Source organism: Lemur catta, chromosome 1 (assembly GCF_020740605.2).
Source record: "Lemur catta isolate mLemCat1 chromosome 1, mLemCat1.pri, whole genome shotgun sequence".
NCBI lineage: Eukaryota > Metazoa > Chordata > Mammalia > Primates > Lemuridae > Lemur > Lemur catta.
The window spans coordinates 102520549-102538824 of NC_059128.1; the positions used below are offsets into that span (position 1 = coordinate 102520549).

Consider the following 18276-nt stretch of genomic DNA (forward strand, 5'->3'; position numbering starts at 1 on the left):
TTTTTCAGTTTAGTGGTTTAAGGAGTCCAAGAAGTTACAGTTTAGAATGGAGGCCCAAGAGTATTAAAATTCATTCATTTTTAGGATTTATTTCCCACCTACTATGTGCCAGACACTATGCATTAAGGCAATACTACTGAAAGAGCTCACCAATTAAGCTCAAGTACCTGCTCATTTGAAATATAAGGTGTTTTTCACTTTATAAATTACAGCACTATATTTGCGAAATAAATTAAGGTGTTTCTTTAACTCAGATTTAGAAATATAATTTGGATATTGGAACTGTTATGAGCTTAATTGGGCTTTGTTTTTGTGAATGAATAGAAGAGTGTGTCAGTGAAGGTATCAAAGGTGAACGTGAGAGTTGCAGAGACCTAGGATAGATAGGTGTGCCAATGGGAAGCACCACTTTCTGGTATAGTTGGTGATTTTTATAGGATTTATTAGTCTGGGAAAATTTTTTAAGGATTTTTAAACATACTGGAGAAATGTCCTAGGAGTATTTTTTGTAGAAAGAACAATATCCAGAGGGGCCTTGATTAGTAAGTTCAGAGATAAGAACTTACTCTTTTGTTGCATGGAAGATGTTTTGAGTAAATATTAAAATAATATATTTATGGCTACTACTAGAGGTGATCAAGTCAACTTTGGTAGCTATAATTATCCTTATAGGACTGGATAATTTCATGATCAATAATCTTAATTTTAGGAATATATGGTAAAAGAAGGGGAATCACATCTCATGCTTTGATACATGAAGTACTTTTTATAGGTTCTAAAAGAAAAAGATTCCCCATGTATATATCATTACTTTATAGGGAGGAAGGTCTATGTCTTATTGCTCTTGTATTGTTTATACTATTCACTTTTCATTTCTGTGAAACATCAAAAAAATGCTGAATTTCACAGTTTGGTAATGGGTATGTGGCAGGACCACTTTCATTAGCATAATATACTCTACAAGTTTGTTAAAATAATTTATGAGACTCTTTAGCTACCAAGAGTCAGTGGGGAGGCAGTTGATAGCCTATTTAGCAATTTTGCATATTTTTCATATTTTGTAATGCACAAATCAGGAGTTTGGGCCAATATGTAAAGCTGTTACACTTTTTGAAGGGTCTTAAAAACATAAAACAAAACCCATAATCAAGTACATAATTTAATTCATCACAATCTGAAGAATAGTACTACTTTAGCCTTTCATGTACCTATAATTTAGGGTAAGTACGTTTGAAATACTTTTCTATGTTTTCATATTCTCTTGATGTTTTTCTACTTCATTTTAGATTTTTTTGTACAGACTTGCACAAATACATGTGTATAACTTTTGAGAAGATTCTGTTTATTTAACCTACATATAAGATGTGCTCTAGTTACTTAACTGATGTATAAGCTTCTGATAGGCAGGCTCCAAATAAATCTCAGTGTGTGCCATTGTGTTGATGTCACCATACTGCCAGAGACAGGGGTCAGGTTGATGTCAGTGCTAAGGTAAATTTAGGTTAGCAGCTAGAATGAAGAGATGTGAATATGATATATGTTCTCTGTGACACCTTAACATTATTATCTTTGTATGTTATGACTTGGTCATTAGAGATAACATTTTTCTTTGAGCTTTCCATATTGAATTAATGTGAACATAAAAATTATCACTCATTAAAGGTATTTTCCCAAAAGCCAGAAATAAGGATTGTTTTCTCAGGTAACTGGATTATGTTAGGTGGTATGATATTGGAATTTTTCTGTAGAATTAGGACATTACATTCAAGTCCTTAGTGTCCTTGTCATTTGTAGTAAGCTGAATGATTTCCTTAACCTTGCTTCTATCTAGTTAACAAAGGACATGGAAATCTCTTGCAGCACTTTTTATTCTAATTAATTTCAAGCACAAAGGTAGACAGAATAGCGTAGTGATACACGTATGTATCCCCCAGCTTTAAGAATTAGCAACTCACAGCCAATTTGGTTTCATCTGTACCCTATTCACTTCTTCCTCCTCAGGTTATTTTGAAGCAAATCCCAGACATGACACCATTTCATGAGTTATTTCAGTTCATATCTCTGAAAGACAAGGACTCTTAAAAAACATAAGCATAAAACCCTAAAAAATTAATAATTTCTTAATATTATTAGTCAGTGATTAGATTTCAAATGGTCTCATAAATGTCATAATTCTTTTAAACAGGGCCACACGTTGTGATTGATTAGTATATCTTTTAATTTTTAGGTTTCCCCTCCGTATGTTTTCCCCACCCCACGTCTCTCCCTTCCTTGCAATTTATCTGTTGAAGAAACTGGGCTCTGCAGAGTTTCTCACAGTATGGATTTTGCTGACTGCATCTCTGCGGTGCATTTTTACCGTGATCCTTTGTGCTCTGTATTTCTTGTGAGTTGGTAGTTTAATCTAGAGGTTTGATCAAATTCAAGTTTGATTTTCTTTTTGGCAAGGCTACTTCATAGGTAGTTTGGTTTTCTTCTTTTAGGAGGTATATTGTGCCTATTTCTGATGCACAATGCCTACAGCCATTAATTAGGAGCTGCAAAATGTTGATATTGTAATTTTGTCATATTTTCTTTATATATTATCTGGAATATTTCTGTGAAGAAAAGCGAGGTTCCTGGTGGTTGGTTTGTACAGAGGAAGTAGGATAAATACTTGATCTTTTCTCTTCATATACCGCTTAAAAAATGAATTCTCTAGAATCCTCTAGTGTGGAGGACGTGTTTGTTTTTAACTGGAAGCTTTTAAGATCTTCCTCTGTCCTTGTAATTCAGGAATTTTATCAGGATGTATCTCTCCCCCCCATTAATACCTGAAACTTGAGCCATTTCCAGCTTCAGTCTCGTGCCTTTCTGCAGTCGTAGAATATTTTTTCTGTCATGTTTTTCCATTGTTTAATCAATATCTTTCCTCAGTCTATTTTTCTCCCTCCACTTTAGCCCTTCTCATTACCATTTGTTCTCCCGGATTTGAATCTTTGCTTCATTTATCTTATATTGTTACATACGATTTCTTCCTCTTTGTAGTTTTGCTCTGTTTCTAAATATTTCTCCTACTTGATCTTTCAGACCATTAATTTGGTCTCAGTAGTATCCATCTAGTTCTGCAATTAGCCATTGAATTTTTATATTCATAAAGCATAGTTTTAGCTCCAGTACTCTCCTTAAGTGTTATTAATAAGATAAGAATTATTATTATTTGGTTCAAACTGTTGTTGATCTCCTCCAGCAATTTTATTCCACTAGGAGTCACCTGTTCTGGGTTTTCTGTTTGTTTTTCATCACTTTAGCCCACTAAGCATGTTGTTATTTTCCTTGTCTAACCTATGACTCTTTTCACCCCGGGCCTCAAGTCTAACGGTAGATACTGTAAGTGGTGAGTATTGGGAGATGCAGAAGTCACGGTGCTGTGGGCCTCCCATAGAGGAGTAGGAAGGACTCAGTTAAGTTGTCCAGTGCCATGTGGCTCCTTGGAGGCTGGGAGACCAGCTGGAACTTCAGAGCACACAATCTGACCTGCCCATCTTCTTGGGGTCTACCAATTTCCATGGGCTAGGCTCCAAGAACTGCTGTATTATCTTTGCTTGAGGGCTCCTTGCTCAGGTTTTCAGGGCTTTCTTTCTCCCAGATGGGGGAAACATTATACCAACTCCTTTTATCTGGACCCTGAGACCTCAGCTCACCCCTCTGGCCCACTTAGATGCTGATCTTAATAATTACTCAAGGAAAGGTAAGTGGTATTTGGATTGGATTTGGGAAGGGAAGACTGCAGGGGTGCAATCAAGCTACCATTTTTTCCTGAACCCCTTGGAAGTTCTTAAATTAGATATTTTCAAACTGTTTGAGCACACCATGTAGACCTTTTAGATGAGGCACTGCAACAGATAACTGAAAAATAAGAAGTCTGGAATCCTCTTCACCCAGATATCTAGTTAACTCTCACACCTTCCGTTCTTTGCTTAAGCCTCATCTCAGTGGTGCCTACTCTGGCCTCCCTATTTATATTGTAGCTTCTGTGCCCTGTCTTGGCACTCTGATTTCCCCTTGCCCTGTGATATTTTTTCCCTCTCTCTTAACATTACCTAGATATTAGGTAATCTACTTATTTACTATGTTTGGTGATGTGCCTAGAACATCTGATACCCAGAATGAATAATTTAATACCTTCTTACCCTAAATGATGAAATTATTTTCAGAAATAATCATGAAATTAAATTAAAAATAATATTCACTTATGCTGACAGTGAAAATGCTTTTATTGAGCTTTATTATAATCATACTAGTTAAATAAATAAATAGAAAATACACATTATAGTGTAAGGCAGGAAAAAACCCACAACTATTAAGCCAATTGCTTTTATGTCTAGTTAACTGTTTGAACTTTGATACTCCAGTTACAGACTGATATTTTATGTAATTAATTGTCCATTAACTAATAAGTAAATTTTTTAAGGAAAACTGAACACTTCCAAAAGGTACAATTTAAGTTACTACTGGTAAAATTACTGATATGTTTTATTCTCTTTTATGCTTAGTTTTGAGCATTTAACAATTTAAAAAGAATAACTTTTAATGTTAAAGGTATTCAAATTTAGTAAAATATTTTTAGTGTAAACTAAACTTTAACTTACTAAACTAAAATGTTACATCTTGCTGTTTATATCTCATTGTTTTAAATTTTAAACACAAATATAGATACCAAAGGTCCCATAAAATGACAGGATTGGAATAACTCAAGTTCTGTCTCTTGGTCTTTACAATCATGGTACTATCTTTATTTTGAATCTACCATTTAAATGCAGAAGAACGTAGTACCGTAGGGTTGGAGAAGCGAACTGCATCCTAAGAAAGCATTGGAAATAAGAATGTCATATTCAACAGCCTCTGAGTATAACAAAGCATTGAGAACTACCCTTAGTGTATGTGTGTATGTGGCTAAGTCTGCATGTATGGGGGCCAGCTCTAACTGGGAGTTGTCCCAGTGAACTTCTATGTGGAAAACAGTTTATTTAAGAATAAATAATAAAAATCTGATAATTTGCTGCTTGCATATGTGTTATTTAAACTCAGGGCCAGACTCAGTGGCTCATGCCCATAATCCCAGCACTTTGGGAGGCAGAGATGGGAGGATTGCTTGAGCTCAGGAGTTCAAGGTTACAATGAGCTCTGATCGCCCACTGCACTCTACCCCGAATTCACCCTGGGTGACAGAGCAAGACCCTGTCTCTAAAAACACAAAACAAAACAACTCAGCAGTAACTACAGTAATTATTTAGAACTTAGACCAACAGAAGATTTTTTTCAGGAAGGAGCATTTTATTACCGACATTGTTTAGTATTGCTGGTACATGGTAGTGATACAAAGCAGATCGATTTGTCAGTGTTACAAATTCTCTACAGACCAAGCATTCCTTTATTGCCTGCACCTGTGGTGGACAGCTCCCACCACCCCACCTTTAACATATCACTAATTATGTTTATTGTTGTCTGTACTCTTGCTCTGCATGGCCATCCCATGTGAGCTCCATTAGGGCAGGGACCTTTGTTTTGTTCAATGATGTATCACATCCAGAATAATGCTTGGCATGTAGTAGGTGCTCAATAAATATTTGTTGCATGAACAAATGAATGAAGCTCAAGGTCAGAGGTTTTCCTTCTGTTTTTTTCTTCCCCAAATTACTTATACGAGGGATCAGTACATAGCAGGTACTCTCTTATTAATTCACTGGCTTAAATGCTTGGTATATGGTCTCTTCTCTGAACCCTTGCATTGCCACATGAACTTTATAGTTAGCTTGTTAATTTCAATTAAAAATTTTAGAATTTTGATTGGGATTGGATAGTCAACTTGGGGAGAACTAACATCTGTACTAGTTTCCTATTGCTGCTGTAACAAACTAACACAGATTTATTGGCTTGACACCACACAAATTTATTAACTTATAGTCTAGAGGTCAGATGTTTGAAATGGGTTTTATGTGGCTAAAATCAAGGTGTCAGTAGGGCTGCATTCCTTCTGGAGGCTCAAGAATTCATTTCTTGCCTTGTCTAGCATGGAGAGGCTGCCTGCATTCCTTAGCTGCCTGCCTTCCATCTTCAATGCCAGCAGTCACTTTTCCTTCTCAGACTCTTCCTGCCCCCCTCTTTCCCTTGTAAGGACCCTTGTGATTACAGAGGGACTGCCTGGATAATCAGGATAATTTCCCCATCTCAAGATCCTTAACTTAATCACATGTGCAGAGCCCCTTTTGCCATGTAAACATACTCGTAGGTTCCAGGTATTAGAGCATGGAAATCTTTGGGGGACCATTATTTTGTATACCACAGCATCTTGATAATATTAAACCCTCCCATCCGTGAACTAAGTATCTCTCTCCATATGTTTATGTGCTCTTTCTCTCAATTTTCAATATGTTCATCTTTCATGGCTTTTGTCATATTTATCCCTAAGTATTTCATATTTTTTATGCTATTGTAAATTTTGGAGCTTTTAAAATTTCAAGTGCTAGTTCTTTACTAGTATATATAAATACAATTGGTTTTCATTTATCTTTCTAAAATTCACCTATTAGTTGTAATAAAATCAATTGGATTTCCTACATAGATGATCACGTTGTCTGTGAGTAGAGATGGTCTTATTTCTTCCTTTCCAATCTGGATGCTTTTTATTTCTTTTTCCTGTCTCTGATTACAGTGCTTGGAACCTCCAGTAACAATGTTGAATAGAAGTGGTGAGAGTGGACATCTCGTCTAGTTTCTTATCTTAGGGAGAAAGCTTTTAGTCTTTTACCATACAGTGTGAAGTTAACCATAGGTTTTTTTATAGATGCCCTTTATCAGCTTGAGGAAGTTCCTTCTATTTCTGGTTTGCTGAGTTTTAAAATCAGGAATGGATGTTGGATTTTGTCAAATGCTTTTTCTGCATTCTGTCATCCATTGAGGTGACCACATGGCTTTTCTTTTTTAGTGTGTTAGCATCGTGAATTATATTTTCACAGTACTTCCTAATTTCATATTTACCCATGGATTACTTAGAAGTGTATTATTTGGTTTCAAAATATTTGGAGGATTTTTCAGAGATATTTCTATTACTGATTTCTAATTTAATTTGATTGTGCTCAGAGAATATACTTTTGAATTTACTGAAACTTGTCGTTTGGCCCAAATATGGTCTGTCTTTGTAAATGGTCTGTGTATACTTGAGAAGAATGTGTTTTGTGCTGGTGTTGGGTAGAATATTCTATAAATGTCAGTCAGTCATGTTGGTTGATAATGTTGTTCAAGTCTACTATATATTTGTTGATTTTCTATGTACTTGTTCTATCAATTATTGAAAGAGGGATATTAAAATCTCTTAACTATACTTGTGAACTTGTCCATTTCTCCTTACAGTTCTATCAGTTACTGCTTCATGTATTTTTAAGCCCTGTAATATTAGAGGCATAAATGTGTAGGATGGTTACATTTCTTGATTAATTTACCCATTTATCATTATGAAATTACCTTCTTTATACCTTTTGATATTCTTATCTAATGTTAAGGTAGCCACTCCAGCTTTCTTTTGACTAGCATGTTATATATTTTTTCTATCTTTTTATTTTTAACCTGTTCATGTTTTCATATTTAAAGTGCATTTCTTGTGGGTGACATACAGTTGCATCTTGTCTTTTTATCTAATCTGACAACCTCTGCCTTTTATTGGGGCATTTTAGGTATTATGTTTAATGTGATTATTGATAGGATTAGGTTTACAACTATCATCTTGCTATTTGTTTTGTATTTTTCCCATCTGTTCTGTGTTCCTTTTAAATTTTGATCCTGCCCTCTTTTGGATTAATTGACTATTATTTGTAATCCTACTTATCAATTATCTTTTAAAAATATTAAATAATATGTTCTCATATTTACTCATGTAATTAATATTTCCAGTGCTCTTCATTCCTTTGTGAAGATCTCAGCTTTCATCTGATATCACTTTCCTTTTGCCTGAAGAATTTCCTTTAACATTTCTCTCAGTGCAGGTCTGCTGGTGATTAGTTCTTTCTGAAAACATCTTTATTTTCTTTGAAAATTTTGCATTTTAATCTGTGCCTTTATTTGGAATTTCATATTCACTAGTCCTTTCAACAAAATATTGGGCACCTATTATGTGCCAGGCACTATCCTAGACATTTGCATATATAGCAGTGACCCAAACAGAAAAAAAAAATCTCTCTCCTCATGGAGCTTAAATTCTGCTCAGGGTAGACAGATAACAAATAAATAAACCTAAAGTAACATAAAAAAGTTGTAAGAGCTATGGAAAAAAATAAAACTGGAGAAGGGAAGAGGAGTGGTCTGTCTGGTTTGAGTGAGTTTTCAGTAGGATGGTTAGGAAAAGTCTTATCTGCAAAGACCTGACAAAGATAAAGTGAGTCATGTGGAGATCTAGGAGAAGAGAATTTCAGAAAGAAGAGCAATGGTAAAAGCCCTGAGGTTTATAGTCACCCAGCATGCCCAGTGGGTTCAAGGAGCAGGGAGGGGGCCAGTTCGGCCAAGCAGAGTGTGCAGGGGGCGGATGGTGGAGGATGAGAGTGGAGGGGCTGTGGAGGGCTAGACGGTGGAGCGCCTTGCGGGAGTTTCTGAATGAGATGGACAGACAGCTACTGCAGGGCCCTGAGCTGGAAGTGTCATGATCCGACACTTTAATAGGATCTCTCTGGCTACTGTATTGACAATAAACTGTGTTGGAGAGGGGAAGAAAGAACAGAAAGGGGGAACCCAGTTAGAAGATTGTTATTATAATCCAACTAGAGATGATGATAACTCAGATGAGACTATAAGGAGTGGTTGGATTCTGGATATTTTGAAGGTAAAAATGAGGAATTTGCTGATGCTTAGATATGGGTATGAGAAAAGGAGAGGAGTCAAGAATGATTCCATGGTTTTAGCCTAAAGAAATGGAAGGATAGAATTATTTTCTGAAGAGAGAATATCGTGGGAGTCAAATGCCTACAACAGTCTAGCACATGGTAGGTACTTTGTAAATACTGAATGAATAATGAATGAATGAGAAGGTTAGGAGTTCATGTTGGGGACTGTTAATTTTGAGATGACTGTTAGACCTTTATATGGAAATGTTGATTGGGCAGTTAGTTGTTGTAAGTTAATCAGTATTACAGAAATGTTATGTTTTTGTTTTATATATTTCTCTCTTTCTCTTTTTCAAGGTTTTTGATTCCAATGAAGAATCTGGATATCTTGTTCTCACCATAGTTATATCAGGTCATTTCTTCATTTCCCAAGGACAGATGCTACTGGTAGGTTTTCTGCATAATAGTTTGATATGCAAATATTTCTGTATCTTCTCAGCTTTACATGGATTATATCCTCAAGCTTCTCCAATCTCACTGAAATTCATCAGGGTCAACAAATTAAGCATTTATCAAATGTGCTAAAACAGTGGGAAATATAGAAACATACTGAATATTGCCTGCCTTAAAGGGGTTTAGATTATTTGGGAGTCAAAAGTGGATCTAAGTATGATAAAGGATTCTTAATTGGGGAGATTGAGTTGAAGATAGGCTGGAATTATAGAGATGAGTGTGGAGGGTTTTCCAAATAGGGAAAACAGCATATGCAGAGGGATAGATTTAAGGAAATAGATAAAAGAAAACTACATGGTGAGTGCCAGGCGCACTGTCTGGGGAATGGACACGCTTGAAGCTCTGACTCGGAGGGATGGACGGGACATGGGCAATATATATGACCTGAACTTTTGTACCCCCATAATAAGCTGAAATAAAAAAAAAGAAAACAAAAGTATGCTATTATTAATTGATAGAGGCTGCCACAAAACTCTGAATTTATAAAGATACATGTGTTCTTTATTCTGAATGTGTATACATTTTAGAAAATTTTGGAATGAAGAAATAAGATTCACCTTACTTGAAAATTTAGGTTTTATTTGGTATATAGAAATAAAATGAATGAAGAAACAAGATAATTATTAACTTCCAATCAAAGAAATCATACAAGAAAGGAAATATAATGGAAGGTTATTATATCATTTAGCTGTGAATGTCTACATAGACATAAATTCATATAATAAATATTTACTGTATATCTACATAGGCATAATTCATTTAATAAATATTTTTTGAGTAATTAGTATATGCTAGGTATTTTTGAGGGTGCCAGGGATATATCAGTGAACAGCGAAGACAAAAATCCCTGTCATGGGGCATCATCATTCTAGTTGGGAGAAACAGCCTTAAACAAATAGATCAAATACATTTACGAGACATTAATTTCTGGTGACTCTCTTACATGTTCTATTATAAAATGATGGTGGAATACCACATGTGTGTATTGTGATGATTCATCTTTCCACTTAAATGAAATGTAACTTTATCATTGAATATGAGGTGACCTGCAAAGTCATCTTTGTGTTCCTTGTGACTTTTAAAACTGCAGCACAAGTTGTACCGTTTTGCTTTATCTGCCGCTGTCAGGGCCTGCATCAATTGCAAGAGATAAGGTTTCTTCAGCTGCTAATGAAGAATACTTCAGACAGTAGGAGGAGGGATGCCTAGTGCACAGCTAGTTCTCCCTGTTAATATTATAGGTCTTTGCTGAATGGTGACATTAATGCAGGGTGACTTCCTCAGGCATAGGGACCACCCCATGCTTTGTCTGTGCTCCATCTTTTTGCACCAGTGGTAAATGTTGTTGACAAACTGGTAGAGGTTTCTTTGTATCATACATGGAATGATTTTTGCACTTGCAGTTATAAAAACAAGTTTACCTAATTCCAGGATACCCACTACTGAGAAATATCATAGCAACTTTACAGATTGGTGCATGTTGCATATACAGTCATGTGCCTAATAATGATGTTTTGGTCAATGTAGGATGGCATATTTGATGGTGGCCCCATTAGATTATGATGGAGCTGGAAAATTCCTATCACCTAGTGATGTCTTGAAAATCCTGACCCTGTGGAGGCTTGGGCTAGTGTGTATGTTTGTGTCTTAGTCTTTTCTTCTTTTTTTTTTTTTTGAGACAGTCTCCCTCTGTTGCCCTGGCTAGAGTGCAGTGGCATCATCAGTAGCTCACTGCAACTTAAAACTCCTGGACTCAAACAATTCTCCTACCTCAGCCTCCCAAGTAGCTGGGACTACAAGCGCATGCCACCACACCCAGCTACTTTTTCTATTTTTTGTAGAGATGGGGTCTCACTCTTGCTCAGGCTGGTCTCAAACTCCTGAGCTCAAGCAATCCTCCCACCTTGGCCTCCGAGACTGCTAGGATTATAGGTGTGAGCCACCGCACCAGGCCTGTGTCTTAGTTTTTAATAAAAACATTTGACAAATAAAAAAAATGTAAATAGAAGAAAAGTTTTTATACCGTATGTGTATTTTAAGCTAAGTGTTATTGCAAAGGAGTCAAAGTTTTAAAAAATTTAAATGTTTATGAAGTAGAAATGTTACAGTAAGCTAAGATTAATTTATTGTGGAAGAAAGAGAAATATTTTTTATAAGAATGTGGCCTAAGTGTACAGTTTATCAAGTCTACAGTATTGTACAGTAACGTACTAGGCCTTCACATTCACTCACTACTCACTCACTGACTCACCCAGAGCAACTTCCAGTCCTACAAGCTCCATTCATGGTAAATGCTCTACACAGGTATACCATTTTTTATCTTTTCCACCATATTTTTCCTGTACCTTTTCTGTATTTAGATATGTTTGATTCACAAATACTTAGCATTGTGTTACAGTTGCCTACAGCATTCAGTACAGTAACATGCTGTGCAGGTTTGTAGCCTAGGAGCAACAGGCTATACCATATAGCCTAGGTGTGTAGTAGGCTACACCATCAGGCTTGTGTAAGTATGCTCTATGATGTTTGCACAATAATGAAATTACTTAATGACACATTTCTCAGAGCATATCCCTGTTGTTAAGTCATGTATGACTGTACATATATAACTTAGATATTGAGTAATATTTTTTAATCCTAAATTTTTTTTCATAAATTACTCTTATTGAGGTATAATTTACATAAAATAAAATTCACTAATTTTAAGTGTTCAATTTTATGTGTTAGATAGGGTCTTGCTATGTTGCCCAGGCTGGTCAACTCCTGTCCTCAAGGAATCCTCTTACCTGGGCCTCCCAAAGAGCTGGATTTAGTCACCATGCCTGGCCTCAATTGATATATTTTGATAAATGTATATAGTCATGTAACCACCACCACAATCATGATGTAGAACATTTCAGTTAACCCAAGAAGTTTCCTTTGCCCCTTTGTAGTCAGTCCCCTCTGCCCACCCTCAGCACCCAGCACCCACTGATCTGCTTTCCATCACTATAGTTTTCTGCCTTTTCTTTTTTCTTAATTAATTTTTATTTATTTATTTTTAAATTGACAGATTAAATTATATTTACTGTGCATAACATATTGTTTTGAAGTATATATACATTATGGTATGACTAAATCCAGTTAATTAACATATGCATTAACTCATTATAGTTTTGCCTTTTCTAGAATTCATGTAATGGAAACATGATATGTAGTTTTTTGTGTCTGGCTTCTTCCACTTAGCATAATGATTTTGAGATTCATCCATGTTGTTATGTGTTATCAGTAGTTCATTCCTTTTTGTTACTGAACAGTATTCCATTGTATAGAGAAAGCTAATTTGCTTATCCATTTAACTATTGATAGACATTTGAGTTCTTTCCATGTTTTGGCTATTATGAATAAATACTGCTGAGCATTTATATACGAGCCTTTGTATATGCATGTGTTTTCATTTTTCTTTGGTAAATGCCCAAGAGGGGACCTGCTGAGTCATGTGGTACATCTATGTTTAACTTTATAAGAGACTGCAAAACTGTTTTCTAAAGTTGCATTCCCATAAGCAATGTGTAAGGGTTCCAGATGTTCCATATCCTAACCAATGCTTGGTATTATCAGTCTTCTTCATTTTAACTATCCTAGTGAGTGTGTAGTGGTAGCTCATGATGGTTTTAATTTGCATTTTCTTAATGACTAATGATGTTGAGCATCTTTTCTTGTGTTTATTTGCCATTTAGATGTCTCACTGGTGAAGTTCCTGCTCATGTCTTTTAAATATTTTTAATTGAGTTGCTTGCCTTCTTGTATTTGAATTATAAGAGCTCTTATTCTGGTTATAGCTCTTTTATCAGAAATATGTTCTATAAAATATTTCTCCCAGTTTGTGGCTTTTCTTTTCATTTCTTAGTGTCTTTTGAAGAGCAGAAGTTTAAAATTTTGAAGTCCAACTTTTTTTTCTCTTATGCTTCATCCTTTTTATTTTTTTTTTATGTTGTTTTGTTTTGTTTTGTTTTTTAAGACAAGGCCTTGCTCTGTTGCCTAGGCTAGAGTATAATGCCGTCATCGTAGCTTATTGCAACCTCAAACTCCTAGGCTCAAGTGATCCTCTTGCCTCAGCCTCATGAGTAGCTGGGACTAACTACATGTACATGCCACCATGCCTGGCTAATTAAAAAAAAAATTTTTTTTGAGAGATGGGGTCTTGCTGTTGCCCAGGTTGGTTCATCCTTTTTGTATGCTCTTTAGGAAATTATTATGTACTCTAAGATTAAAAGATTTTTCTATGTTTTCTTCTAGAGGTTTTATATTAATAGTTTTAGCTGTTACATTTAGGCCTATGGTCCATTATGAATTTTTAGTATAATTTAATAATATTATTATAATATTGTTTTTATTATTTTGTATAGAATCCTTCTTCCCCACAATTAAAGCAATGTGGTATTGATAAAATTACTGTATTATGGAATATAATCATGGATCTTAGGGAATTTACTTCAGGAACCATTGAATTAATTTTTAATATATGGTGAAATTAAAAGTTTGGGTTTTTCTTTTTGTGTGTGGATATCAATTGTTTCAGCACCATTTATTGAAAAGACTAGCTTTTCCTCATTGAATTACCTTGGCATCTTCATTGAAAGTCAGTTTGTGAATTATGTGTTTGTCTATTTCTTGACTTTCTTTTTTAATTTTTAATATTTTTTAATATTATTTATTTATTTTTATATGGATGGGGTCTCACTCTCTCACCCAGGCTGGAGTACAGTGACACCATCATAGTTCATTGAAGCCTTGAACTCCTAGGCTCAAGTGATTCTCCCACCGTAGCCTCTTGAGTAGCTAGGACTACAGTCATGAGCCACCATATCTGACTAATTTTTAAAATTCTTTTGTAGAGACAGGGTCACACTATATTGCCTAGGCTGGTCTCAAACTCCTGTCCTCAAGCAATCCTCCTGCCTTGGCTTCCCAAAGTGCTGGGAATACAGGCATGAGCCATTGTACCTGGCCTATTTCTTGACTTTCTTTTCTGTTCTATCGACCTGTATGTCTATCCTTATTCCAATAACACACTGTCTTCCAATTTATTGTAATTTTCGAAATCAGGTAGTATAATTCCTCTAACTGTGGTTTTTCAAATTGTTTTGACTATTCTAGGTCATTTGCATTTCCATACAAATTTAAGAATGACCTCTTTTCAAAAAAATTGCTCTAGTTTTGATGGGACTACTTCTAATCTATAAATCAATTTGGGGAGAATTAACTTCATATCATTGCATCATCCAACCCATGAGGATAGTATTGCATCTTCCAACTTGTGAGATATAAATAGCTCTCCATTTATTTATATCTTCTTTAATTTCTCTAATCAGTGTCTTGTAATTTTCACAGTACAGGTCTTGCACATACTTTGCTAAATTTACCCACTAGTATTTTGTATTTTTTATGTTATTGTAAATAGGATTTAAAAAATTTCAATATCTAATAGTTGGTGTGCAGAAGCACAGTTGATTTTTTAATATTGACCTTATATCCTGTGGTCTTGCTATAGCTTTTTTAGATTCTTTGTGATTTTCTACATATATAATATATTATCTATAAATAAAGACAATTTTATATTGTTTCTTCCTAATCTATAAACTCTTCCTGTAACCTCCACCGACTTCCCTCAGATTACACTGGCTAGGATGCCCTTTTCAATGTTGAATGGAAATGGCGAAACTTGATAACCCTTGCCTTGTTCCTGATCTTATTGGGAAAGTATTTAGTCTGTCCCCCATTAAATATAAAGTTAGCTGTAGTTTTTTTTTAATAGTTATACTTTATAAGACTGAGGAAGCTCCCTTCTATTCCTGGTTTGCTGAAAGGTTATTTTTTCCCTTTGAACTTCTGATTATTTATTTTTAAATTAAAATTGTGTGTGTGTGTGTGTGTGTGTGTGTGTGTGTAGTGTGCATGTCCACAGCCAATGTCATACTGAACAGGGAAAAGTTGAAAGCAATCCCCCTAAGAACTGGAATAAGACAAGGATGTTCACTTTCACCACTTCTATTCAGCATAGTACTGAAGTCCCAAGCAGAGCAATCAGACAAGAGAAAGAAATAAAGGGCATGCAGACTGGAAAAGAGGAAGTCAAATTATCTCTGTTTGCTGATGATATGATCTTATACCTAGAAAACCCTAAAAACTCCTCCAAAAGGCTCCTAGATTTGATAAGTGAGCTCAAGAAAGTTTCAGGTTAAAAAATCAACATACACAAATAAGTAACATTTCTATACACCAGTAATGACCAAGCTGAGAATCAAATGAAGAAAGGATTTGTTCTGTAAAATTTGGATTCAGTCCAAAGGCCACACTCAAGGATCCAGAAGGCCACATGTGGCCCTAGGGCCATAGGTTCCCCACCCTGGACAGAAGAATGAAACTGGATCCCTGTCTCTCACCATATGCAAAAATTAGCTCAAGATGGATTAAAGACTTGAATGTAAGACCTGAAACCATAAAAATTCTAGAAGAAAACCTAGGAAGAACTCTTCTGGACATTGGCCTAGGCAAAGAATTTATGACTAAGACCCCAAAGGCAAATATAGCAACAACAAAAGTAAACAAATGGGACTTAATTGAACTAAAAAACTTCTGCATAGCATAGTAAATCAATCCGCATAGTAAATAACAATCGAAACAATCAGCATAGTAAATAAACGACCTAGAGAATGGGAGAAAATATTCACAGGCTGTACATCTGACAGAGGACTAATATCCAGAATCTGCAGGTAACTCAAACAAATCAGCAAGAAAAAAAAATCCCATCAAAAAGTAGGCAAAAGACATAAACAGACAATTTTCAAAAGAAGAGATAGAAATGGCCAAAAAACATTTGAAAAAATGTTCAACATCACTAAGCACCATGGAAATGCAAATTAAAACCACAATGAGATTCCGCCTTGCCCCAATCAGAACGGCCATTATTAAAAAGTCAAACAATAGATGCTGGCTTGGATGCAGTGAACAGAGAACACTTACACACTAATGTAAATTAGTATAAACTCTATGGAAAACAGTATGGAGATTTCTCAAAGAACTAAAAGTCGATCTGCTTTTCAATCCAGCAATCCCACTACTGGGTATCTACCCAAAGGAAAGGAAGTCATTGTATCTGAAAGATACCTGCAAGCATATGTTTATCACAATACAATTCACAATTTCAAGGATATGGAATCAACCTAAGTATTCATCAACCAAGGAGAGGGTAAAGAAAATGTAGTATTAATATACCATGAAATATTACTCAGCTATAAAAAAATGAAATGATATCTTTTGCAGGAACTTGGATGGAACTGGAGGCCATTGTGCTAAGTGAAGTAAACAGGAATGGAAAACCAAATAACATATGTTCTCACAAGTGGGAGCTAAGCTATGGGTACACAGGGGCATACATAGTGGCACAGTGGACCTTGCAGACTCCAAAAGGGGAGGCTGGGAGGGTGATGAGGGAAGAAAATCCACCTATCAGATGTAGTGTATACTATTCAGGTGATAGGTACACTAAAACCCAGATGTCACCACTGTGCAGTTCATTCATGTAACCAATAAAATACTTGTACCCCTAAATTTAATAATTAAAACCATATTTAAGGTATACACATGATATTTTGATATAGTGAAATGATTACTATAGTCAAGCTAATTAACATATCACCTCACATAGTACCATTTTGTATGTGTAATAAGAACATTTAAGATCTGCTCTTTTAGTTAATTTCAAGTATACAATGCAATATTGTTAATCATAATTACCATGCTGTACATTAAATCTCTAGAATTCATTCATCTTACTAACTGAAGCTTTGTACTTTTTGACCAACATCTCCCTATTTCCTCCACCTGAACCCCCTGCCCCTCCCCTGCTAACCACCATTCTATTCTCTGCTTCTATGAATTTGACTTTTTTAGATTCCACATATAAGTGAAATCATGCAATATTTTTTGTTTTGCGTCTGGCTTATTTCACTTAGCATAATGTGCTCCAGGCTCATCCATGTTGTAGAAAATGTCAGGATTCCTTCTTTTTAGAAGCTAACATTCCTTTGTGTGTGTATGTATTGCAATTTGTCCATTTATCCATTGATGGATGCTTAGGTTGTTTCCATATTTTGGCTATTGTGAATAATGCTACAGCGAACATAGAGTGCAGATAGCTCTTTGAAATACTGATTTCATTTCCTTCGGGTATATACCCAGAAATGGGATTGCTGGATAATATGGTAGTTCTATTTTTCATTTTTTGAGGAAGCTCCATACTGTTTTCCATAATGGCTGTACCAATTTACATTGCCGTCGACAGGGTACAAGGGTTCCCATTTCTCCATATCCTCGTCCATACTTGTTACCTTTTGTGTTTTTGGTAATAGCCATGAGGAGATGTCTCATTGTGGTACGGATTTGCATTTCTCTGGTGATTCGTACTGTTGAACACTTTTTCATATACCTATTGGCCATTTATATGTTGTCTTTAGAAAAATGTCTCCTCAGATCCTTTGCCAATTTTTAATTGTTTTTTTTCTTTTTGAATAGAGTTTCTTAAATTCCTTATATATGTTAGATATTAACCTGTATCAGAATTACAGTTGCAAATATTTTTTCCTGTTCTCTATGTTGCCCTTTCATTTTGGTGATTGTCTCCTTTCCTGTGGTTTGAGAATTTTAAATGATGAATGGTAGTTGAATTTTGTTGAATGCTTCTCTGTATCTATTGAGATGGTTTTTCTTTTTTTTCAATTTTGTTAATATGTTACATGTATATACATTTTAAGAATATTCAGTTCTTACTGGATCAATATTGTAGAAGTATTTAAAAAATTTTTAATTATGTACATGTGTGTGATAAAAATAATACATATTTAAAAGATATTTTACCTCAATTACAGAA

At 35.2% G+C, this 18276-nt stretch overlaps 1 protein-coding gene across 2 annotated transcripts in view; it reads left to right on the forward strand.

Moving 5' to 3' along the window:
- Positions 1 to 18276, forward strand: part of REC114 (REC114 meiotic recombination protein) — an 89017-nt gene that overhangs the window by 9525 nt on the left and 61216 nt on the right. For both annotated transcript variants that reach the window (XM_045531631.1, XM_045531640.1), the window contains exon 2: positions 9210 to 9299. In XM_045531631.1, coding sequence (XP_045387587.1) covers positions 9210 to 9299 — 90 coding nt within the window. The remainder of the gene's footprint in view (positions 1 to 9209; positions 9300 to 18276) is intronic.